This window comes from Neopelma chrysocephalum, unplaced genomic scaffold (genome assembly GCF_003984885.1).
Source record: "Neopelma chrysocephalum unplaced genomic scaffold, ASM398488v2 Primary Assembly neopelma1_96920, whole genome shotgun sequence".
Classification (NCBI taxonomy): domain Eukaryota; kingdom Metazoa; phylum Chordata; class Aves; order Passeriformes; family Pipridae; genus Neopelma; species Neopelma chrysocephalum.
In genome coordinates this window covers 13296-13970 of record NW_020925563.1, presented here as the reverse complement: position 1 = coordinate 13970, position 675 = coordinate 13296, and the positions used below count along the sequence as shown (strand labels likewise).

The following is a 675-nucleotide window of genomic DNA, read 5'->3' as shown; positions in this document are numbered from 1 at the left end:
CTGATTTTCTTCTCGTTTCCCCCCATTATTTTATCCCTGGTTTTCCCTATTTTCTCCCATTTTTTCCCTCAGGAACCTCTCAAGTGAGGATCAGGAGGACTCCACGGAGATCCTGGAGTTTCTCCTTTTGTTATCCCAGTTTTTCCCTGTTTTTCCCCCTTTTTTCCCTCAGGAACCTCTCAGGTGAGGAGCAGGAGGATTCCATGGAGATCCCGGAGTTTCTCCTTCCGTTATCCCAGTTTTTCCCTGTTTTTCCCCATTTTTCCCCCCAGGAACCTCTCAAGTGAGGAACTGGACTCCTCCACGAAGATCCCAGAGTTTCTCCTTCTGTTATCCCAATTTTTCCCTGTTTTTTCCCATTTTTTCCTCCCAGTTTTCCCGTTTCCCCCCCCACTTTTTATCCCGCTTTTCCCCTGTTTTTCCCCTTTTTCCCCCCATTTCTCCCCCCACGAACCTCTGGGATGAAGAGCAGGAGACCCCCCTGAACATCCCAGTGTTCCTGCCCCCGTTATCCCGGTTTTTCCCCTCTTTCCCAGGAATCCTGTGCCCGTCCTGCCCCCCCGGCTGGGAGCAATTTTCCAGGACCTGCTACTTCTTCTCCTCCGGCACCAAATCCTGGCACGATTCCAAGGATTCCTGTGCCCAATTCCAGGCCCACCTGGCCGTGGTCGACTC

At 52.0% G+C, this 675-nt stretch overlaps 1 protein-coding gene across 1 annotated transcript in view; it reads left to right on the top strand.

The window, feature by feature from the left end:
- LOC113960821 (collagen alpha-1(IV) chain-like) overlaps window positions 1-675 on the top strand; it is a gene marked incomplete at its 5' end in the record, with an annotated part of 3169 nt that overhangs the window by 1444 nt on the left and 1050 nt on the right. The window contains one exon of the mRNA XM_027670572.1: window positions 537-673. Within this exon, the coding sequence (XP_027526373.1) occupies window positions 537-673 (137 nt within the window). The remainder of the gene's footprint in view (window positions 1-536; window positions 674-675) is intronic.